General features: G+C 49.7%; 1 protein-coding gene across 5 annotated transcripts in view; it reads right to left on the reverse strand.

Moving 5' to 3' along the window:
* The window catches only part of GRIK4 (glutamate ionotropic receptor kainate type subunit 4), a 409820-nt gene that overhangs the window by 73044 nt on the left and 314498 nt on the right, over window positions 1-22278 (reverse strand). For all 5 annotated transcript variants that reach the window (XM_073239594.1, XM_073239593.1, XM_036992846.2 and 2 more), the window contains 2 exons: window positions 21517-21621; window positions 1359-1466 (listed from right to left, as the gene is read on the reverse strand). In XM_073239594.1, the coding sequence (XP_073095695.1) occupies window positions 1359-1466; window positions 21517-21621 (213 nt within the window). The remainder of the gene's footprint in view (window positions 1-1358; window positions 1467-21516; window positions 21622-22278) is intronic.

Here is a 22278-nt window from a genome sequence, read left to right on the forward strand (position 1 = left end):
CCTAAATACTCATCAAATGAATGAATGAAAATAGTCAGCGACTCTTCTACAAAATGAAGGGAAAACCCACAGCCCAGTGTTCAAGTTCCTAAGCACCAAGGACCCAACCCACTTGTCTGCTGCATGCCTTTCCCTTCTCTACGATGGAAATCCTGTGCTTTTCAGTGCTTCTCCAACACCCTACAACACTCTTCTTCCTTCACTCCTCCCTCCCCACCTCTCCCTGTCTTTGGGAGCCCGTCTCTAATGCCCCTTCTTCTCTGAAGGCTTTGCTGACCTCCCTGGTGGGGTGGGACTTCTCCTTCGACCCCCACAGTGCCCGGTACTCCTGGCGTTTATCGCACTCTGTTCACACTAGATCAGTAACTCCAGTCCAGGGTCCCTGGTCCCCTGAAGGTAATGATGGATGCCCCTGAGCTCTTTATTTTTATCTCAGGAAATCTAGATGAAACAGATGCATTTGCAAACCTCGCGCATTTCTAACGGTAAGGCTGAGCAGCCTAACTAATACATCAAGTCTCTGCTTTGGGCTGGAATTGTATCAGTGTGGCAACACTACTGATCTCCTGCTGGTAAAATGCTGTGCCAGGCGGGGAAATATGCTTTTGATTAGTTAAAACGGGAGTGGGGGGAGAGGAACAAACTAATTATTGCTTAATGCGTGCAGTTGGTTTAACTGGCAAATCTTTTAAAACATGAGGTCTTCAGAGGGGGGGAAAGCACCTTGGCCAGGAATGCACTTGAGAATGCTCTCGACTGAGTTGTGACCTCCTTGTGTCTCTGGGGAGGCGCACAGCGCCTGGCACATGGGCAGAAGGGCTTGGTAACTGTTGAAGCGAACTGAATCAAATAAAAAGCAGAGAGTCTCTTGCTCTATGGATTGAGAACTTTCTTTTGACCATCTGGAAATTAAGAAAGAGACCATGACAGCCCATCACAATTTGAGTGTCCCCTGGGGGCGCATTTTGTACATGGGCACCAAGCAAGTAGGCTATTGGGAAAGAGTAGGGGTCACCCTGGTGGGCTGGGTCCAGTGCCCAGCTGAGCTTCTCCCGCCTTGTCATAAGGTGCCCTTCTCCTTGGCCACGCACAGCTGCCTGGGCTGTCGGGGTGTCCCTGGAAGAGGGAGCCACAGATTGTGGTGTCTCTCCACCCCATCCCTCTTCCCAGCTGCTTTGGAATTCATCAAACATCATTTCCATATGAAACAGCAACTTGAGTTTAATTATGCTGTCATAGATTGGCCTCGCTGTGATTAGAGCTCTGATCTTCTGTTCTCTGGGAAGCCCGTGAGCGCCTGGAGCTGGAGGAGGTGCCCTGGGGAGCCGCAGCTGGGAGGCCCGGGGCGCCCCGCTTACCAGGATGGTGGTGACAACCAGGGTGGTGTTGAAGAGACTGTCGGAGATGTTGGAGGCGTAGAGGCGGCTGTCCATGCTGAGGCCATTTGCCACGTGCCACTGGCCGATCTGAGGAGACCAAGGAGAGAGGGCTGGGAAGGAATCATGGGGAAGAAGCTGCGGGCTGGGTTGCAGAGGTCCTGGACGCCTCCAGGGTAGGAAGGGGCTGAGAGGCCAGTCCCCTGATGCTGGGTGGGCTACCTGTGAGTCCCATGAGGTGGGAGGGATGTGGGGCATGGAGCAGCAGGCCTGGGCTGGGAAGCAGGGAAAGGACCTGTGGAAGGAAGGGGAGGAAGACAGGATTGCTGGTAGAGGAAAGCGGAAGAACGCATCAGGAACGGAACTCAGTTTTGGGAAGTTCTCTCATGCAGAAGGGAATGCGGCAGGTGGCACCCCATTATCATGAGGCAGAAATGAGCCATGGAGCTCAGCTGCTCCCTCCTGCCGTCAATAATTCTGATGATATAAATAAGAGAGTAAACAGGGCATGTAAGAGGCCCTTCAGCAGCGGCTGAATGGCTCAGTGAATGAATGAACCAGAAGACAGGGTCCAGGTTCCAGTCTTGGTTGATTCATGGGCTACCTTCAAGAACTTAGGCAAGTTACTTAAATCTTTCCAAGTCCTCAGTTTCCCCTCCTGTAAGTGGGGATGGCAATGTTTGCCTGGCCTTCTTCTCATCTGAGGTCATGGATGTACTGACTGACATCACATTACCAGCTAGACCCAGGAGCACGGATCTCAACAGGGCAACCTCAGAAAAGTTACTGACCCTCTATGAGCATGTTTCCTCATCTGTAAAATGGGGATAATAACAGAAACTTCCTTGGGTCATTCTAAGAATGTATTTAACCTGAGAGTCAATAAACAGTATTTTCCTTCCCATTCCCCATTGTCTTCACTTCTAGGGGAAAAAAGTCCACAAGTTACTCAGTTCTAGAAAGTCACCCAAACCTAAACTCAGTATCATTGGGTTTTCAGATGGTTTGTTTGCCTGGTGGAACCGTGTGTGTGTGTGTGTGTGTGTGTGTGTGTTTGTGTGTATGTGTGTGTGATACCAACATATTCTTACTAGCTGCACACATCAGATGGTTTGTTTGCCTGGTGGAACCGTGTGTGTGTGTGTGTGTGTGTGTGTGTGTGTGTGTGTGTGTATGTGTGTGTGATACCAACATATTCCTACTAGCTGCACACATCCGCCTCTGCCAGGCCGCTTCCCTGGAAAACCCTCACACGTTCTGTGGATACCATGTTGCTCTTCCCAGCAGAGCAGGGCTCTAGGTTCCTCTTGAGGAAGGTTCCACAACAATAATGAAACGCACAGGCAGCCCCTGGGGCCAGAGGGTCAGGGTGGTGGGGGGCGCGCAGTAACCACCTCCCTGACATCATGGGGTCTGGAGCTTGGAGAAGGGAGGGCCAAGCTAGGACCACCCTGGACCATCAGCTGGGGGCTCCTGCAGGCCTCCAGGTCCGAGCAGTCCCAGTCACCTGATGATTTCTACAGGGGAGCCTTTCATCTGCCACAGGCTCGGTGACTAAACGCTTCTCTGCGAGCCTCTGTGAGGATGCCACTTGGGTGCATCAGCTTCTGCAAGGGCAGAATGGCCCTGGACATGCTTGTGTTCGATTTTCATTTACAGTGTCTCATGCACATCCACGTCTCATTGGACGGAGAAAGAAAGTGACGCCAAAAGAAATGAGTCCATCCGCCGACCCAAGGTCACACTGCCTGGACTTTAACCTCTGTGCTCTTAGCCCCAGATAAATCATCCCCAAAGAGCCTTCACGACCATGGCATCCTGTCTGGCTCTGACACTGTCCTACTGCCCGTTTTTGTTTACCTGTCCGTCTCCCCAAGTAGCCTGTGTGGGGCTGGCCTGCCTCTGCTCACCTGCCAGCACTCTGCTCGGGGACAGGGAAGCCATCGCTGCTCCTCGGCAGATTGCTGCTGTCGGTGAGGCCTGGGCAGTAAGCACGGGAGCTCCTCTGTCTCTCTGGAGCACCTACTGTCTCTTAAAGGGTCCAACCAGCTCGGGCTACTGCCTCAGCCTCCTCCTCCTCCCCTCTCGGCACACTCAGATTCTGATCATCAAGCTTCTACTTTGTGTCTGGCACCCCATTCTTTTTCTCGAAGGGAGACAGAGCTGTAAACAACAACATCTAGTAGGAGATTTTCTATTCCACAATCAGGGGTAATGGTTTTCCTCTTACACACTCGGTTTCCCTACCTTTACTATGGCTAGAATTTGCTCCCAGTGGTTCTCCTATGGCAGGAGAGGGCCAGATTTGCACAGAAGGACACCAAGAATTGGACTGGATGTCGGCATTTGGATGTTTGGGACAGGATTGCACTTCTTAGATTCTCATCTGTCCCCTAAACATGTCCTTCACACCGACAGGGCCAGCAAGACCTCACTCCCCCGCACCCCACTTTCCCACCTCCCATTCTCAGGGACTAACCCTCACTGACCCCCTGCCCCAGACCCAGACTCCCTGGTCTTCCCCAAGCCACAGATAGGTTCCCACAAAAGCCAGGGATAGAAGAGATTTACCCAGAGCTCGATCTGACAGCCTGAGCAACACGTCTCCCCCAGCCCCCACCTCTGGGGATGTGGCAAAGAGACTAATTAGCCCCTAAGCTCCAGTCAGGAAATGAATTTCCCACCCACCCTTCCATCAGCCCCCAAGAAATTAATAAACTCATCAGGTCCAACAAAGCGGCTTGGCAGCTATTAACAGTGCGATCTAATTGCAGAAAGGCAGTGGGAGGGAAAGAGAGGGGCAGAGCCAGGTGCCCTGGGATACAGGCTAATTGCCCCACCCACTGGGCACCTTCCATGCCACACACATGCCAGGGGTGGGCAGGAGATGCAGTCTCATCACTGCAATCTGTAGCTCTGCTCCCAGCCAAATCCCCTAGCTCCGCCCTGCTGACACCTGCCCCCACGGCCTCCTGCAGGAACAGCTGCTTTGACAGCCTCTTCCACATGCCCACATGTGCAGGCTTGGTTATGCTTCACAGAGTGTCTTTCCGTGGCCCTCTCCCTGTGCTTTGTCTTTCTCACTTGCTCTGTCTTTCCACCAGCTTAGAGCCCCTGGGGCTGCAGAGAAGAGAGGAGAGATGTGGATCTGGACAACATCACTACTAGCCTATGCAGCACCCGAATAGCAGGTAAGGAAAAGGTGCCCCCTGGGGCTGAGGGAGCCCTGCAGATGCGTACGTGGGCATGCTGGATTTCAGCCTCTCCTTGCCCTTGAGCCCTGCACGAGCTGCACCATGAATGCCATGGCCCCAGAGCTGGAGGACCTGAGTTTAGCTTGGCTTCTCTGCTTATGAGCTGTGTGACCACAGGTATGTTACTTTACCCTTCTGAGCTTCACTTTCCTCCACCTACAAAATGGGGGTTCATAGTAATTATTACCTCATAGAGATCCTAAGGAGATTAAATGAAATGGTATATGTGCCAAGTACTATTTAAATAATGAATTTCATTTTTAATGCCATTGCCTAAGACAGAAAGTGGGATTTTTTTTTCTGTGTCTTACAGAGGGCTTTGTGGTATACGCTTTAGTTTATTAGACAAATTAGACCAGCGTCTCAAAGTCTGGTTCTTGGACCAGTATCAACGTTAGAAATACAGATGCTGGGGTCCCATTCAGGACGCACTGAATCCAAACAAAAAGCAATTCTGAGGACAAACATGACGACAGGGAAAGCCGACGGTGTAGAGATGAACAGCAACCGGGTGCCTACCCGCTGCGAGCCAGGAAATGTTTAAAAACTGGCTGTCCAGGAAAAAAGGCCCTGATTTGTAGCATTTGCCAAATTCTGCAGTATAAACACTCCCACCACGGCAGATAGCAAAGCACCAACATGATGTCAGCGCACAGAGTTGGGAAGACACGTGTATGATCTCACACCAGCCACCCTCACACGCTCTGTGCGGGATGCTGGAGGTTTATGCACACAGATCTCCCTGCCACTCCACTTGATTAGTCTGGAAAATGAAGTCCACGGGAGTTAATAATTCACCCAAGTCACAGAGCTGCTAAGTGAAAACTGGATTCACAACAAGGCCAGTGTCTTCCTGCTTGGTTGGGACCACAGTATTTAAGCCAAATGTGTCCCCCTTCTCACTACTGATCCCTAACGCGCTCCCAAGAACATCTGATGGCAGGAGTACTTAATCAAATATGAACGTTTAGGTGACCGTAACTGACACGGCATGTGTTTGCACATATCCAGCACCCCCAAAGAACACGGAATCCATATAAATTAATAATAACCTTGCTCCTTTAAGCACTAAAATTTTGAAGATTTTAATTATTTATTGGAAAGCGTTCTTTCCAAAAATCCTTTCCAAGGGATTTATACTTTCTGCTGCCCTTTTAAGCGGAGTGAGCATCTTCCCCTTAATGCACAGCAGCTTCCCGATGAAGCCTGTGCTGCGATGCTGCTCGTGGGCTCCCAAAACCTGGTCGGCCACTTGCCTTTATTGCTGAGCTTTTATAAGGTAATTTGTCTACATTTCATGGTGCCTCTGTGCTCAGTGTGAGTTGTCACCTCTTAGTGCCATCAGGACAGCTGTCTCTAAGGCTCCTGCCCTTCCTGTAGCTGTGCTGAAGGCCCCTGGGTGAACAGCCAGAGGACCAAGTATAAAAGAGTTTCTGTAAGGAAAACACAGGTAAGGCTCTAGTACATGGATCCCATGACATTGAGATGGGCCACCCGCAGGCGTCTACTGTGCAGCCAAATGAGTGTCAGAGACCTGCGTTCAGTCTGCCGTGTGACCCTGGGTCGGCGTAAGCAGGCTGGCCAGTCTCTCAGCACCACCACGGGAAATGCTTGTTCAGGGGCCATGACCACAGGGCTGCTCTGCTGCTTCCTGAAAAAGCTGGTGGTGTGTCCCCTGGAGCCCAAAGTCCCTTATTGGCACCTAGCACTGTGATCACAGGGCAACTCAATTAATTACCCCAAGTCCCACCCTTCCCACGCTTCCTCCCTCCTCCAAGTTTTCAGTGAACATCCCCTGGAGTAGAAGCCACACTGGGCTTACTTTTTCTGTTTTCCGCACAACCACAGGCAGTCATCTACACAAAAATCTCAAGTAGGACCACTTTAGCCACTGCTAAAAACCCTTCAATTCTTCCCATTTGGTTTGAGGATAGAGACAAAAATCCTTAACATGGCCTATCACACATGCCCTTGCACGCCTGGCCTCCGCCCCCTCTCCGAGCTCACCTTACGTGTTTCTCCAGCTTTATCTGTGCCCGTCTCACCTATGTGTCTGATGCAGGAAGCTCCTTTTTGCCAGGGTCTTGGTACATGCCAATCCATGTCTGGAACTGTTTTAGCTGCATGTCGCCTGGCACCCTCAGGCCCTGTTGTGGCTAGTTCAGGGGTTGGCGACACACGGACTATGGGCCAAATCAAGCCCATTGCCTGTGTTAGGAAATAATGCTTTATTGGAGCTCAGCCACACCCACCCATTTATGGACCGACTCTGACTGCACTCGCCTACGACGGTGAAGTTGCAAAGTGCGACTATTACTTCTGGACCCTCATAGAGGAAGTTTCCCAATTTGTCACATGTGTGATTGCTTCAGGTCATTCTGGTAAGTGGAGAAGAGGGGGAAGACTATCCTTATAGGTCATAAAATTGACTTCCCGCCTGGTAAGCCTTCAAGCTTCACTTCGAAATCACTTCCTCCAGGAAGCCTTCCCTTTTTCTCCCCAAATCAAATTTGTTCCAGAACCATATTGTTGTCCTTCAGAGCATTTGTCTTAAGCTGTACTTACACATTCATCAAAGAGCCCACTGCTCACTGTCTGTCCTCCTTACTATACCGCTGATGGACAGCCCTCTGCCCCGAACAGCCCACATCTCTCCCTCGCAGCTCTGTCACTCTCACCTAGAAGTGCTCAGGGTTGTCATTTTGCCACTTTGATCTCTCCCAAGTAGGTAAAAAGATTCATTTTTAAAGCCCCGAGGGATTTCCTCACATGCTTGCCTGCATCTGTAGGTGTGAGCTCGGCTCTACAACATTTAATACTTTATGTGTGTATACTGATTGTTCTTCACGCTCAGCACGGCCCGATCCAGCTTGCAGAGAAGCCGACGTAACTCCAGGGCTGGGCAAGTCCTCCCACTCCACAGCCAGGGTTCACAAACACAACACAAACACATCATCACCTCTGCAGGCTGGCTACTCAGCCATGTGGTCTGCATACATAAATTCCCCTGTTGCTGCATAACAACCCTGTTATTATTTCCACCTTAGAAATGTGGGCACTTCAGATAACCATAATAATAATGCTTAATGTAGGCACTTCATATAAGTTTTCTTGGATGAATGGATGCATGAATGAATGAAACTGATACTATGATACAGTCTAGTCACATTAGGGCAAGGGCAGGCTATCCTGACCTTAAGACATGGCCCCTCCTGTGCATCTCTCCAGTCACCATGAACTTGTTCTTTGGAGAATACCGCTCTGAGAGAGTCAGTACGAGAGCCCACGGGGTGATCTTGGCCAAGGCACAGGGTGGCTGCTTCAGGGCTTGGCATGAGGGGATGTGGGGGTGTGGCACCAGAAGACCCCCAGTTTCTTTCCTCCTCTGTCATGCATAAGGCGTGTGACCATGGGCAAGTCACCTAACCTCTCAGAATCTTCCTCACCTGTAAACTGGAGATAAATGAACACACCCACAGTACAGCATTGCTGTTAATAATCAAGTGAGATCATGTGTAGGATGGCTTTTGATGAGCCATAATAAGCCACAGGAATGTAAGATAACAGTACTACTGTCTGTCTGGTGGGAATGCAGCTGAACAGAAGTAGGGAGATTTGGTGTCAAGTTCCACCCCGCCACTTGCTGTGCAGCCTTGGGAAGTCAATTTTGCTACCTATAAAGGGAGTCTTCCTTGTCCACTTACTGCAGTGATCAGAGGCAATCACAGATGTGACCAAAGTTTAAAGGCTTATTCAAACGCAAGCTCTTTTGATTCCAGACCCTTATTTTCTAAGGCCACCCAAAGCTGGATGAACCATAACCAATGACTCATATTTTTTAACCTCAGGTTCAAGGTTCAAAGTTGAAGTTTAGAAGGATGCCTACATGAATGTCTTTTTTAGTGCAAAGAATGGATTTTGACATAAAGGCAGCAAAAAAATGACATCAGGTATAAAACACTGCAGCTAGAGATGCCAGGAAATAATTGCGATTGAGATACAGTTTTAGAGTCTCTATAGCATAGATCTCGATCAGCTAAGAAGGCTTGGGATATAAGCCTCCATGGTGGACACCCCTGGAATCAAAGAATAAAGTGTTTATTGAATTTAAATCCAAGTTCTCTAGTCATAAAGGTTTAGTTTACATGGGAGACTGGGTCATGAATAAGGGTCCAATTGAAAGCCCTGAGGGGGTAATTTGGGAAACAGAGAGTTGCTGATGTTGGCCAAAGACCTCATTCTCTTAGCCCCAAAACAGTCTTTCAGCACAAAATATGGGCTTACATGCAGAGTGGTGTGAAAACTCGGGCTCAAAGGACAATGGCAAAGGGCAAAGGTAAGAGATCAATCAACCCCAGGGAGCAGAGGGACTTCACATCAAAGGGACTCTTCCTGGGCTTATGAAGCCTTCAGCTCGGTCTAAGGCAGTGTTTTGTTCAACTATGGCTGCAACCCATTAATGGGTTATGAAATCAATTTAGTGGGTCAAGACCTGAATCTTAAAAATGAGATATATATCTCGACTAGATCAGAGTGCAGCCATATAACAGAAGCAACTATTGTTTCATAAGTTTTAGTTTCAGTTATGTGTGTGTGTGTGTGTGTGTGTGTGTATATATACATATTTATAGGTGGGTGTGAATATGTGCCCTGGATGGCAACTTAAATGCAAGTCATGTTCAGAAAGTACGAACGTGCTTGGATGAAGGGATCTGGACACGTTACCTGTTCACCAGCCTATCATTAGCCTCTAGGAGAGTCCCTGGAATGTAACTGATGCTCAATAAATACATTTTTGGCATCAATGAACACCTAGTATTAGTCACTTGTAACTAAAGGACTAGTAAGAAAACTATCCAAGTGAACATTTTCTGCATGCCAGATACTGGACTCAATGTTTTACCCTTGTTATCTTATTTAATCTTCCCAACCACACTATAAGGGAGGTACTAATATCATCTCCCTTTTATAGATTAGAAAACTGAGGCTTGAGGTGAGTGAGGTTCCTTGTCCAAAGTTCCATCGTTAATGTAGATTCAAAGCCAGGCAGGTCTGCTATGCTACATTACATTGCCCCCAAGATATTAATTTTCCTGGGCTATGGAATGTCGTTAAGCACTTTGTGAATATATGAATTATTTTTTATCCATTGGTATTTGCTGTAAGCGTTCCTGTCTGAGAGTCCATACCCCTGAAGTCAGCCTTTGCTTTCCCTTGCCTTTGATTCTGACTTATGTATTTACAAGAGTATCTTTAAATAAAGCTAGAGAGAGGGGACAGTGGGGTACAGTGGAAAAAGTAAAGCATCGGAATTCTGGCCTCCCAACCTGGTTCCTGAATCCCACACACAAGACCTCTATCTCTGGGAGGCCCTCGTTTGGCCTCATCACAGTCTCCTTCACCTGGGGATGCCTCTCCATCCACCAGGCCCTTCCCAATCCCTGTGACCCAGTCAAGTCCCCTTCCCAGGGACTCACACATAGTGCCTCAAACTTCTCCTTTGCAGAGGTCATCACACTTGTAAGCATACCATTATTCAGGTCATTCTTTGTTGCAGCCAATCTCCTCCACTAGACAACACATCCTATGAATGATGAGACCCTGTCTTGTTCCCCCAGTGCCTAGCACGGGGCTTAAAAAATATTCAGTGATTGCATGAATAAATTCCCCTTTACAGCTCCAGCTCCCAGGACAGTGTCTGGCTTCTAGTAAGTGGTCACTAAACATCTGCTGAATTTAATTAGGGAATTCCTGGGGCAAGTCACTTCTTTTTGAGTCTCCAGTTATCTTACCTATAAAAGAAGGATATACTTGAGCATCCAGCTCAAACATGAATTCCTGAAAGTGCCGGGACTATTTTATAACGTGGCATCATAGGTCTTTCAAAGTGTCTCGCGCAAAGCCAGGGAGAGGCAGCCCCAAGAGGGACAACACAAAGAGGCCCTAGACAGGCGACTGCAGGAGGGCCCTGGGGGCATGGTTGCCCAGGACGAAGATGAAGCAGGTGGCCACCTATGAGAGACATGCGAGGAAAGGCCGCCTGCCATGTGTCACGGAACAGCTCTCTCTGATACCCCATGGCTAATGCCGGGTGCTTCTCTCCTAGAGAGCCTGGTCTTGGAGCTCAGATACGGCATTTGGTTATCATGGAAATAAATCTAAAAGTGCCAACACACTTACAAAGGGACGACAGGTTTGAAGCAAGGGAAGAGAGTGGCCTTCTACTCGGACCACACCTGAGATACTGTATATGGCTCCAGGCCTCTGTTTAAGTGGAGGACAGACTGATCGGAGCTTGTTCCAGGGATACTGACCCGGAAGATGGATACTGAAATCACATTGTATAAGGAAAACATAAATGCAGTCATGGGAAGGATGGACTAGATGGGTGGACCCAAGAAATAGAACTAAGGCTAAAAGGAAGAGGCTTCAGGAGGAGAGCATTTTGCCTAATAGACGGGCACAACCATGAGAGCTCCAAGGGGGAATATGCTGGCCCTCTAGGTAGTGAGCTCTCTGGCACTGGAGGCATTCAAGCACAGACTCTACTTCATGAGAATGCATTTGCAAGAATCCAAGCATTTGGTGAGAGCACTGGTCTAGCGGACTTTTATTAGTCCATTTTGCTCCAGGAGAACAGGACCCAAATTCTACTTCTCCATCAGGGAAACCAGGAGGACCAGGGCAACAAGGGGCAGATGGGATCCTGGGCATGATGAGAAAACAGGAGATAAGGAGGATAGTGTAGTGAATGCAGAGAGAAAGGGCCACTGCAGGAAACCCTGAGTTACTCATAAGTTTTCTTATTCCTGGCCTTTGTTCCATTGATTCTTGTTATTTACAGCAGTTGTATCCTATAAAGTTGTCACACTGGCTGAATTAGGGAATCCTGGGACATTGCTCTTAGGGGAGATACAGGGATCGGCTCCTGTGAGCCTCTGGTCACAACAGTTTCATCAACCAATCTACACGTAACCTATGTGTGTTTCTGCTTAAAGACGTCTTACTGGTAGACTGCTGATTCGTGAATACCGAACAACAGCACTATACCTCCTGTCTGCATGATGCCTTCCTAACACCTGCATTTTCTCTGTAAGGCACGTCATAGCTCTCTTGCACTAGGAACACTAGACAGGACTCTGCTTGGGAGTCATTCTAAGCAGAAAAATCGCCAGGAAAAGGCACAGCAATGCAGAAGACAGGACAGTAAATAGGCTGCACCTGTCTACAATATGCGACCTGAGACCAGGAGGGAGAGCATCGCCTTGCTTGACGTCAGCTGGGAACATGCCATCTGCCGACTTAAATTTTTCATTTTCTGTGCATGTCTGTGAAAGTGCCATGAGTTTTGATTTTGGGGTTGCAAATAAGCACATTTTAGCGAGTAGATACATTTGCAAATACAGAATCTACAAATCATGAGAATCAACTGAACCCTGTCCATGCTTGAGTGTTCAACTTTTGCCAAGACATGCCCAGACTCCCGTTCCAGATCCCCACTCTCTGGGGTCTAGAGCTTGGTCCGGCCCTCAGCATGCCTCCTGCCAGACAGGACAAGTCCACAGTGGTTGTTTCCAGGGGCTCTGGTGACAGATAAATACTGTCTAGGACAGAAGGGGAGTGCAGTACACTGCAGCCGGCTCGCACTGCAGTCACCCTCTTCCTCACTGAGGCACTCGGGGATTTAATGGCCTCTCCACCTAGCTTAGGGTTTCAAAAGTTAAATTCCCCTAAGTAGGGCAGTGAGCATGCTCAGATCACCTTTCTTTTTGAAACACAGAAGTACTAAGTGACTTTAATAATTTCTTTTTCTACATCATCACTCCCTCTTTTTTCTTATAGGCTGAAAAACCTCACCGATTCCCTTGGGAACACTTTGGAGGATGCCCAGCTTGGCCTTCCTCGAATTGGCATTGGCATGGTGGGGTGTGCCCCAGAATCTGTAAATATGGGGACTCGGCTGCACCTTCTCCTCCCACTTCCAGAAGATAGAAAATATTTTGAATTAGCTGCTGAGGAGAGGATTTATCAGAGAGCACGGAATGCTTGAGATTTTTTGTCTTACAGGAAAATTATTGCCAATGAACATGACCCAGTCAGGGCGTGGAAGGGACCTGGCTTCACTTGTTAAGCTCGCCAGATGGAGAAGCGTCTTGAGAAAGTGGTTATACTAATAACACACCTTTTAGCTCTGAGCGGCAGATGCCAACTGAACTAATGATTCTAATGAAGTGTCTGGGTTGAAGGAGGTTGGCACTCTTTCTTCGTCAGGAGGCAGTGAAGAGCTGAGCTCCCAGGGATGGGCAGGACATGACCCATTGCTGCCCTAGATACATGCAGGCTGGCAGGCAGGGAGACAGTGTGTGGCTGGGCTTCACTGTACTCTGGGAAGATGGGTAGTTTTTAGTTTGGGGGTGTCGGCAGCTCTTGTCTAAGCAGCACCATGGTAGGTGGGCCCTAGAGGTGCTGTAGGCTCTCCCAGGAATGGAGCCACGACTTCTGGGTCCTGTCTTCATGCCCAGCGAGCCACTGCAAAGTGGACCTGGTCATCCTGCCACACTGGGGAGTACAGGAAGGGCAGAGATTAGGGATGGAAGGCAGAGAGAAGTGGGGGAGGGGAAAGTCTGCGGGACCCCATCCTGAAGCGGGGGAGGGGCCAGCTGACAGAGTATTTCCACCAGGCACGCTTGGCAGCGGCTGGTCTTTGCAGCTCCCGTACAGGCCTCTGCAGCTGCAACCAGAGTGATGTAAGCATGTGGCTCAGCCTGGCTTGGTCCTTCCCTCTGCCCTGACCACGCTGGAAGCAAGATTCCAGGAATACTGCACACACAGATAGAAAGATATAGAGCCAGCCAGCTCCATAAGAGATGACAGAACTAAATTTTGTGCCCTCTAGTAGAATCCTCAAAGCACATCTATAAACAATATTTTATTTTGTTTCACAATAATTTTATGATACCCATAGAGCAGGTGTCATCATAATGACCAGCATCCCAGTTTTACTGAGGAAGCAATTAGGAGCAGAATGCTAGGAACTCTGCCAGGACTTGGCCCTGAGCTGCTCCCCGGCCCCATGGTGCCTGGCCCTACTACGCTGCGACCTCTCACCACCCTGGATCTGCGTTGGCTCGTCTGCCTTCGGTGCCCACACCTCTGGGCCTGTGGCCTGCCTCGTCTCTCATCAGAGGTGACTGACGCAGTGCTTCATGAGGCCAAATCAGCCCTGCAGCCCCTTGCAGCTCTCCCAGGCATGAGCCGGCTGAGGAGGTGCAGAAGGGAGTCACTGGGAACTGGCAAACCTCCCCAGGCTGAGCGAGCAGATGGGGCGTATTACGAGAAATACGTTTAAAACGCAGCACTTTAAAACCCTGCTCCTCTGCCCAAAAGCAGCCCCTTGTTTGAAAATTTAAGTAGCTCTAATTTGTCTGCTGGCTGATGTGACTAAGCTCCTGCAGTCGGTGAATTTCCCATCGAAGCAGAAGTCCCTGCACTTTGGGAGGAAGAACCAGACATATGCGGGCTTTGTGTGGGGTGCATGGGGGTGTGCGAGGGGTTGTGCAGGAGGAGAAGAGGCCCTTCAGGTTCACCCTTCCCGAGCGACTCATCTGCCCCTCTGCTGTCAGTCACCCCGGGAGTGGCCAGGAGAGCCAGATGCCCCCCCAGGACGAGGTACCTAATAGCCTTTTAATTAACTAGAGGAACACAGCTCATAGAGATGGGAAAGAAAAGGGAGAGATTTGTGCGGCCCTCCGCTTTGAATTTTCCAATTCCAGTTGCCAGTGGGGAAGCTTGTCATATGAACTCTCTCTCGAACAAACTGGGGAGCAGTGGCTTTAGAGACTTCTCACGACAAAATCCCGGGGCCCCAGGGCTCTGGCGTCCCCTCTGGACGTGAGCTCCTTAGGGCCGGAATCGTGTCCCCAGGTGCTCCCTGCACACCCCCAGACCCCAGCACTGGACTCTGCACACAGCACCCCTCCTTCTCTGGCCCATGCTGAGCCTCCCCCACAGTAGGGAGTGCCTGGTCTGTACCCCAGGAGGCCCCCAAGCCTGGAGGGACGGTGGTGCCAGAATATTACATCAGAGGCAAAGTTCAAAGGTAGGGCTCTGCGTGTGACTGGCCGTGACGCTGCCGTTTCACCCCGAGAGCAAACGGGGCGCCGAGGGGCCTTCAGTCTGGGAAGGATGCATGCCACCTGCATTCTCTGATGAAAACGCGGGACCAGATGACCTTTCAGGTCTCCTCCAGTGCCACCAATTTATGACATTCTGTGAGACGCTGTCACCTGTTTTAAACCTCATGCCAATTCCTCTCCTCTCAGCTCCTTAATTAAGAAGAAATAAGTGACTTCAGTCACCCTCAAAGCAGCCCCCAAACCACCCATGTCTTTCTCTACTCTCTCCACCTGAGAAGCTGCCACCTCAGAAATTCCCCTTCAAAGGCAAAGTCACTCCGCTGGCTGCTCTTGGGGACCAGCGGCCAGGCGCCTCCCCAGCCAGTCTGCTCTTGTCGGGTCTGTCCCCCAGCCAGGGAGCGGGCACTAGAGGCTGCTGATTTCCAGCAGTCGATCCCTCGCCCCAGTGCTCTGAGCCGGTTCCGCAAAGGCAGCTTCAAAGGATCTGCATATTTATGGTAAACCTCTCCTCAAATTGAAAATGTATTAAGCAGTAGCAATCATGACTGTCTCGGAGCAGCCTCCCCGTTGGCAACCTGAGACTTGATAGCTGTTCTCGTTAGCGCAGATGGATCCCAGAGGCTCACAACGTAAGAGCTGGGCAAAGGGGACAGAGGCTGGTCGGGACCTCACCGCGGAGAGGAGGCCACCTCCTCAGTTCCCCCAGTGTCGCTATGGCAGTGCAGACTATCATCTAATGGGGTGTTTTTAGGGTTTTATATTGTTCTTTGTTCGCTTTTGAAGTAGGGGAAGGGGTCTGGAGGTGGGGACAGAAGGGGGTTCCACCAGCAGGTCTGCTAAAATCGCCACCAAAACAACAGAGGACGTTTTGTGGTGTTTCCAGCTGCAGAAAGCTATGAGAGGCACTGTAGCCAGCCACCTGCATGCTCTCCAGGGGTGCTGCCAAGCCAGGTCTACCACCGAACATGGGGAGACCCCAGATGTCCCAGGGAGGGTGCAGACAGGCTGTGCATGGGATCCTGCTAGAGAAGATGGCAGAACAGCAGAGTAAAGGGAGGCAGCCTGGCATCCCAGCAACTGGCAGGACATACAGGAACTTTGGAACTTGGAGAAGGATTCCCTGACCCTTCTCGAGGACACAGGATCCCTGAGGTCTGGGTTTGCAAGAGTGACTCATAAAAGCCATCTGGTCCAACCTCCTGCCTCTGGCTAGAACTACACTCAAGTCATTCCAGAGACCAGCCCCTTGAAAAGCTGAGTCTGTAGCAGCTTTGGAAAGTGAAATATGGCCACCAGTTCTCAAGGCTTTTTACCCGCCCACTCTTACTCAGCTCTGCCAATCTCTCTGTCTCCATAGGAACAGAGTTACATGGATCAGAGGTCCAAGGAGAGGGTGGTTCAGGGCTGGTTTCTATGAAAAGTTCATAGGAAAATATCCTTGTGTATTTAGAGGAGATGGGGGGGGGGCAAATGGAGTACTTAATTCACCCTAAGGCCCCTAAGGCCCAGAGTTCAGAACACATCAAAAATTAGAAGACTCAATTCCAGTTAGCAAGCTCATACAGGGAAGAGAAATCTCCCGTTTCAAGTGAGGAAGCTGACAGTCCCACAGAGCTGCCAGCTCTAGACCATTCAGCCCCATCTGGAGTGTGGTCCCTAATTTGGGTCTCTTATTTAATAAAGACCCAGATGAACCGAAAAGCATCAGTGGTGAAAGCCTTGAAGCCCACGGTGTGTTGAGAACAGCTTTGGGCCCCTGTCTGGGGAAGGAAAAAATTCAGAGGGCAGAACAGCGGAAGCACTGTTCACATATGGACAACTGCAGTTTTCCCCTTCCCCAAAAGACTATAAGCTCAGGAAGGAACTAGGACTCATGTATCCTGCATTCCCAGCTCTTGACTTAGAGGAGATCCTCAAAATCCTCAAAACTGCTATGCTAAATTTCAGGAATGAACAAATGAATAAAGTGAAATCAAACTGTTTTCAAATATTTGAAGAACTAATCAAAAAAAAAAAAAAAGGCAAGCAAGCCGTCTTTCTCTGGTTGCTTCACGGGGCAAAATTAGGAGGCAGATTTTGGCCCAGTACCTGGCATGCTTGGGAATGTGTCCCTTGAGAGGCTGAGCATTCCTCAGCCCAGGACATGTTCAAGGAGAGGCTCGGTGTCTATCTGTCTCAGGGACACCATGGAGAACATTCTTGCACTGGGTTGGAGGATTAGACCAGAGGCCTACGGGTCTCCTCCAACACTGCAAAGTGGAAAGACCCTGGGCTTTGATAACAGCCAGGCCTGCACTCAGTTCTGGAACTTACTAGCTGTATGGACATGGACACTATCCCTCTCTGTCTCAAGTTTCTTTACCTGCAAGATGGTTGACAAAAAGATGAGAAAATTTAAATACATATGAAGGCCACCCAGCACAGGCATCACGTAGGACACACCCAATAAATGTTAGCAGTTATTACTATTGCATCAGTAGAGCCAGCTTTGACCTAACCATAGGCAAGCAGGAGAGAGTGCCATCAATAATCCTTGGGATTAGCGAGGCCAAACGGAGAGGGATTCCCGTCTTCCTTGCATAGAGGAAGATACTGCGGTGCCGTCATTGTGATATACAGTGCTCGGATAAAAAAGTTTAGGTAGGGATGTCAAATGCCCGCCTCCACCCTCTGTTTCCCAGAGGCTTAATTAGAGCCTGTTAAGCCATTTCCAATCTGCAGATGAAAGGTATGCTCATCTTATTACAACCCTAACAAAGTCGCCTGGGGACCCCTCAGAATGTCTGATCTTTAGATTGCGTTAAACGAGGGAAATTAAGGGCCCTCTAATGCTGCGCTCCCTTTATTCCTCGTTTCTTTCAAATATGATTTAACCCAAATCATTAAACTCTTCCAAAGTTATCCAGGGCATCTTTTGGGTGATGAGACAGGAGAATATGGGATGGAAAAGGCAAAAATTGGGGGATGGTGTTAGAGAACCTGAACCTGGAAGCAATCCTATTGACATCTATGCCCACAAATAATCAGGAGATGGTCCAGGTTCAGAAGGGTTAGGTGCAGGACCCTGTAGGGAACATTTTCTCCAAACATGCTCCAATGGAAGTGCCACAGAATCCCAAAATGGAAAACCCTTTCTGAACACAATCAAAATAGTATTTTTTTAATAGGTAAAAAATAACCCTGAATTCTGAAAGACTATTTTTAAAATGGTAATAATCCCTTAATCAGCCACCGGCAGGGAATATGGCATTTGGTTCAGACATTTTACCAATTACAACCCACTGGGTCCCTGCGTGGCGCTTTCTAAATAATCAAAACCAGCTCTTCATAGTCACTCAACCAGATAGGAAGAGAAATAACAAAATAAAATACAAATGTAAAGACACCATTACTAAAGAAAGCCCAGCCCCAGTGGGTCACTGGGAGCAAAGCAACAGACCTGAATAAAGTGTTGTGATTTGGGGCCTTCGGGATTCCAGGAAAGTGGGGAAAAGCCAAGAGGGGGAGACCCAGAAGTGTGACCTGAGTGTGGGTTCCAGCTCTGTTACCCAAAGTCCTTGCTAATAGTGGGCCTCGGCCACTTCCTCACCCTCCGAGCCTCGGTTTCCTCATGTGTGAAATGGGCGTTTATCCACCTTGAAGGCCTGTCCTCCAGAGCGGAAGTGACTGTGCAGGGTGCCCACGGGGTGTCGGGTACACAACAGGTGCCTAAGAGATGATCGTTCCCCGCTCCCGGTCGCTCTCCCTTCCCCTGCCAGGATCACCTTGGATGGAACTGGGAGATAGTAGAGCAGAGACACTGACATTCCTCTCACCCTGGAAGCGGAGCCCAGTTAATTATCACTCCCCAAACCACTTCTTCCTGTAACAAGCAGGGGAAAGTCACTTGTGAAGAGACAAAGACTAGGCTGGTGATAGAGATGGGACCTGGGGACCAGCCAGGCAGGGGACATCTGTGCCCGTGAAACATCTTGCACGGTTTTCACTGGTGCTCTCGGAACCTGAGCCAGACAGGAAAGCAGAGGAACAGTCACCAGATTTGTTGAAGAAAAATGGGTAATAAAAGAATATTATTACAAGCTGAAGGTCAAAAACACCATCCTCCTTAAGGGTCATTTCTGCAGCAGATTCCATTCAGGAGCAGCTCAAAAAGATAGAGGTGGGATGCAGGGAGGTCCAGAAGAAATTCCACGTACAGGGATGCAGCTGACTAATGCTCTGTGGACAACTGCATTATCATCATCATCTACTTGGGTGCTTGTTAAGAACATGGAGATTCCTGGAATGCACCCAGTTTTACAAACTCACAAGTTGCAGTTGTGGGGTCTGGGGATGTACATTTTAAAACAAACACCACTGGCCGTTGTGACACACCTGGGTCTGGAATGCCCTACCCTATACCAATCGTGTGTGGTGATGAAGCAGCAGAAGCCGCTTATGTTTAATACACGGCAGAGCTGGGCTGGGGTGGGGGCTGAGGGGTGGGGGCTTGTGGCTAGCAATGCTCTTCTGTAATGACTCAGGCAATCCTGCAGCCTGGCAGCTGGGAAAAGCCAGCCTGAGCGGTGGCTGCTGAGAAGCAGAGCGGGGGGAGAGGTACTTTGAGCCTCATCAGCAAGTGGGATCAGGGCCATTCACCAACTCTGCTGCCATAGATGTCACTCGATGGTGTGGGTGCTGAACGTGGGCTCTTTCCAGAGCATTCAGAAAACAGGTCCAAGGGGATGTTTCGAAGCCCGAGATTGGGCTTTCTATGGAGCGAGTCTGGGGCTCAGTCTGAGCATTATGTTCTCCTAACTACTGCTTCCCCACCGTTATCATTTCCACACACCCCATTCCCGTGTCCTGTGTTACTTTCCACACAGCATTTACCTCACCCACTATTGCTGTTATATTACATATGTATATGTTTGCCCATCGTCCGCTCCATACAAGAATACAGGCTCCAGAGAGCAGACACTCTGCCCATTCTTTTTAAACCTGTGCCAAGAAGAGAGCCTGGCACAGAGCAGGCACTCAACAGACATTTACTAAAAAAGGGCATTCTTCACTTCACTTCCCACAAGCACATTGGGACTCAGGGAAAAGCCTTCTTGGCAATTTCCCTACAGTCTGGGGGCTTCATTTGTTCAGGCAATTGGAAGCCCGAGGGCATGGTTTGAGTATAATAACTCCAAATTGTACTTATTCGTTTCTCTGTCTGCCTCTCTTCAGCAGACTGAGCTTGCTCTCGGTGCAGGACTGGAGCTCCCAGCTTTGTTCCCACCATGCCTAGCACAGTGCCTGACACATAACAAATGCTTTGTTAGATAAATGAAATGACCATTTTGTAATCGTTCATCCCATACTTCCTGGCCCCATTTGGGTCTCCTTCCTTTTACCCGGTTGTCTTCCAAGAAGGGTGACCTGGCCAGCATGACCAACGTTCTCCTGGAAGGGACTCCACCCAATCTAGTGAGAAGGGCTGAATCAAAGTCCCTCCAACTTGGAGGTGTAGACATGGTGGGGCCTCTACAGCACAGCCTGGGGTTCCATCAGGAGCACCTTGGGTGCTCGATGACCATGTCAGTTCCCGGGTTCCGTCCTAGGTCTCCCCAAGCAGACTCTTGCGGGGTGAAGCCCAAAATCCACATTGTTAACAAACTCCCAAGGTGATCTGGATACATGATTTGTCATAATGGTTAAAACTTGGGCTTCAGAGTCAGTGGTGTTTGGGTTCAAGACCAGCTGTCATCACTAACGGTTCCAAGCCAGGTCAGTCAACCTCCCTAAGCCTTAGCTTCCTCATTTGTAAAGTGGGGGGGTCAATAAAAAGTACCTACTCTGTAGAGTTCAATGAGAAAAGACATATGACACAATATAGAGCCTTTGTGAGAGCTTAAAAAATGAAAGCTGTAGGGATGGTGAAGAACAAGATGATGATGATGAGTCTTAATAATCTACTGGAAAGGTGATTTCTGCAACCCCTTGGGTAGTACATTTTCTTATCCAGCCACTCTGAGAGGAAGCTCTTCAATATGTCTGCATCCTGCTATAATCGGTGCACCACTCCCTATTTCTCAGGATTTTCTAGGGCTGGAGAAGGGCTAGGCTAAGAACAGAGTTGACTGTTCGGGCAATTGGGAGCTGGGAGACCTTCAGACAGGCACTTGGAGTGGCTGTCAGAGTCCCCATTTCCTCTGACATAAGAGAACAGGAGAAAAGGTGAGTAAGAAGGTTAATGGAGGAAGAGAAAAGGAGCAGGGAGCTGACGGGAGCCGCAAAGGACACCACGTCCCCGAGCTGCTGGGGCAGAGGTAGCAGACGGCAGGGCATGCGGGTGGGTGTGGGTTGGTCAGAAAAGAGCTGACAAGAGAGAATGGCAGGTCTTCTACTCCAGTGAAAGGACTTCCCAGCCCCATGGGGTCCAATCTGTGCCTTCCCAGAAATCCCTGGAGTCTAACACTAGTTCCAAGGTTAGGATGAGATTCAGGGAATAGAATAATCCAAAACACAAGGCCTGGGACAAGGCCCTCTCCCCCAACAAAGCATGGTCACCTCCCTCTTGGTGTTTTGCTAGAGCCACAGTCTCTGACCCCACTAGCTGATTCTGGTGGCAGGAAGAGGGGAGACCACCTGCCAGGAGGCAGCCTGTCCTCCTGGGGATAACAGAGCAGGAGGCCATCCTGAGTACCAAGGGGAAATGGACCGGGCACAGAGAACGGAGCAAAGAGGAGGCATCTGCCACCACGGAGGCACCGCTAGGCTTACCTGCTGGAAACCATTCTTTGTGAACTGTAGGATTTTCAAGGCATAGTTGGACCTCTGGCCTTTGCTGTTGAATTCAATGTGGCCAGTGAGACCTTCCAATTCTACCTGTCCAAGAGAGAGTGAGTTACAGCACCAAATAGGCCCCTGTTTCAGCTCACCCCAAGCAAGCATTCCACACGTGTGTTATTTAAGGTGCTCAAGAGAGGGGAGGCCATCAAGATCCATTCCCCTGCTCACCTCTCAGCCACAGGACTTTGTGCCTGCAAATGTGTTATCTCTAGAACCAATTCAGACTCAGCCAGGGCTGGAGAAACAGAAGGATGCCCCCCACGCAATGGCCTCACAGCTGCTGCATGAGCCAACGCAATGCCAAGACGTGAGCTGCAGCTCAGACTCCCCTGTGTCCCTCTGCAGCCCCTTGGCTGTTAGCAGCATTTATCTTCTTTGAGCAGCTGCTCATTCACCACCAGGCCTACTAGAAACGAGGACACCCTGTCTCTACATGCCAACTCCAAGCCACTCTGCACCGGCTTCTCTGACCTGAGAGGTCTTCCTTGTGGGCTGGAGATCCACGCCCATCCCACCAGAAAGGCACGGCCAGGAGAACACACAGCACCAAGCCATGTCCCCCTGGTGGAGTTTTAGGGATTAGGGGACAAATGCGACCCCCGGTGCACTGAGTGGGGTCACCACAGGTCGCCGTTTTATCCAGGAGGCCTGGAGACAAGGAACCTAGCAAGGAGGGTCCCCACCCGCAGGCAG

Source organism: Manis javanica, chromosome 6 (assembly GCF_040802235.1).
Source record: "Manis javanica isolate MJ-LG chromosome 6, MJ_LKY, whole genome shotgun sequence".
NCBI classification, from domain to species: domain Eukaryota; kingdom Metazoa; phylum Chordata; class Mammalia; order Pholidota; family Manidae; genus Manis; species Manis javanica.